Here is a 2230-nt window from a genome sequence, read left to right as displayed (position 1 = left end):
AGGCTATTTCCTGAGGTTTGGTTGTTGTTGGTACGTACCACATTGCATCTGAGTGTTGAGTCAGGTGCATGCATCATTCTGTGCAGTCTTGATTGGGTCCATGGATGGATGATGAGTAATTGTTGGATGTGAATGATGAATATTTGTTGGATATGAGTGTTGAATAATGATTGTTGTGTATGCTTATCATGTTTTCCTATGTTCCTTGCTAATTGTGGTTATTTGGAATTGGTATTGGTTCTTTTATAATAAACTCACCCTTGCAACTTTGTATCGTGTGGTTGATACCTATGATGATCACGAACCTTGTTCGTGGGAGCAGAATGACAGTGGCAGGGTGTAGGGAGTAAGATTCTGGTGAGGAGCCGCCGAGCCGACATGATGACGTTGGCGTTATTTTGGGAGAGAGTTGTGTTTTGTAATCAACTCCTCCGTAGTTGGTTTTTAAGTTTTATTTTGTTGAGTTAAAGATGTAAAACTGGAATTTTAATTATATATATATATATGAACATATTTAATTTTCGTTATGTGTATGACATGTACCGAATTATTGTTTCTATGTAATTATGCATATTCACTTAAGTAATGGCTTGTTGTTGGATGAATTTATGTTGTGACAAAATCACTTCTATTTTCATAATCAAAAATTAAGGGAGTTCTTTTTATAAAAATTGAAATTATCGAATATTAGAGTGTGGATACCGTAGCGACGAGGCGGGTCGTTACATAGTCAGTGAACATTGGTCACGGGGAACACGCTACTTGAAACCTTTGAAGGTACTCAGGGAACTCCTGTTCCGAAGGACAACCTACCAGGTTACCCCAGCTATCCATTACGTAGTCCCAAGCATTCTTCTGACCAACAAGCGATTTACACTTTGCCTTCACATTCTTGTCTATGTGAAACCTGCACAACTAATTCTTACACTCCGGAAACACAACTTTCACAACATTCATCAGGGCTAGGTCTCTGTCTGTGACAATAACAACAGGAAGGCGATCATTTCTTAAAAAAGGGCCTCGAAACCGTTCCAATGCCCATACAAGATTGTTCACGCGCTCACCCTCTAGATATGCAAACCCAGCAGAGAAAGTCATCCCGGTTGGTGTCACCCCCACAATGTCAAGCAATGGGAGCCTGTACCTATTTGTTTTGTAGGTACTGTCTATCAAAAAAACAAGATGACATGCGTTACATAACTTAACTGCATCTGGGTGACACCAAAACAAATCACGCACCACATCTTCATCCTTCAATCTATGCTAATGAATGTATTGGTCACGTTCAAGGAGCCTCATTAGGTGTTTCATTTCACTGTCATCTCCTCTGATTGAAGAACGGTAAACACTTCTTGCATTGTAGATTTGTTTGATTGTGGTGCACCTGCTGCTGTTGTGCTCCTTCAACGTTAGCAAGATGTTTCTTGGTTTCACATTCGACTTCGTCATATCAACAATGATATTCTTCTCAACATATGTCAATCTTCCAGCATATGGATGTCCAACTAAGGTCTTCGCCAATTCATGGTTGTGAATCCCACATATCAGCTTCACCGCCCAACCTTCACCTCCATGCACTGGTTTTCCACGAATCTTAAATGGACAACCACATTTTCTAGTACCTGTGTCTTTTCTAACAAATTCTTTCTTCCTACCCTTGTACTTACCGCTCCTTTCACACCCAATTAAGACAAATGAAGTTCTTCCTTTGCTGCCAGTATATGTATCAGACCTCATAATTACTGCAACAAAACCATTTTCATGGGCAACCGTTCGAGCCCACTTCAAAACATCTTCTTGGGTTTCAAAGACCTAGGACACAACCACGACATATTAATTTTTACACAAATCATACATTAGACCAGACAATTAAAACTGATCGACATGATTACCTGAGAAGTATTAAAAGCATCTGAACAATCAACATGTGCTTCATTCACACCACAATCTTCTTCTTCATTTTGAAAATCCATATCAACTTCTTCGGACATCGCACTGTAATATGCCCATTGATCTTCATCCATCTTAATTCAAAGTATAACTATCACCTGATTCAACATTCAACTAAATAATTTGAACAATACAGCAACCCAAAAAAATTTAAAACTATCAATATCAAACTAATTCAACATTTGACAACCTCACACAAATATTTAATCTACATATACATAACCAAATTCAACTTTTAATTACATAATTCCAAAATTATAGCCTACAAAGCTCATTTAAC

General features: G+C 38.2%; 1 protein-coding gene across 1 annotated transcript; it reads right to left on the bottom strand.

The window, feature by feature from the left end:
• Nucleotides 1-744: 744 nt before the first annotated feature.
• LOC114373754 lies at nt 745-1737 on the bottom strand. The gene is made up of 3 exons (XM_028331281.1): nt 1284-1737; nt 1028-1166; nt 745-907 (listed from the first exon to the last, which is right to left on the bottom strand). Exons 1-3 carry the CDS (start codon nt 1735-1737, stop codon nt 745-747), a joined length of 756 nt encoding a protein of 251 aa, XP_028187082.1.
• Between the last annotated feature and the right edge of the window lie 493 nt (nt 1738-2230).

This window comes from Glycine soja, chromosome 2, assembly GCF_004193775.1.
Source record: "Glycine soja cultivar W05 chromosome 2, ASM419377v2, whole genome shotgun sequence".
In the NCBI taxonomy this organism is placed as follows: domain Eukaryota; kingdom Viridiplantae; phylum Streptophyta; class Magnoliopsida; order Fabales; family Fabaceae; genus Glycine; species Glycine soja.
This window is presented reverse-complemented; position numbering and strand designations above follow the sequence as displayed.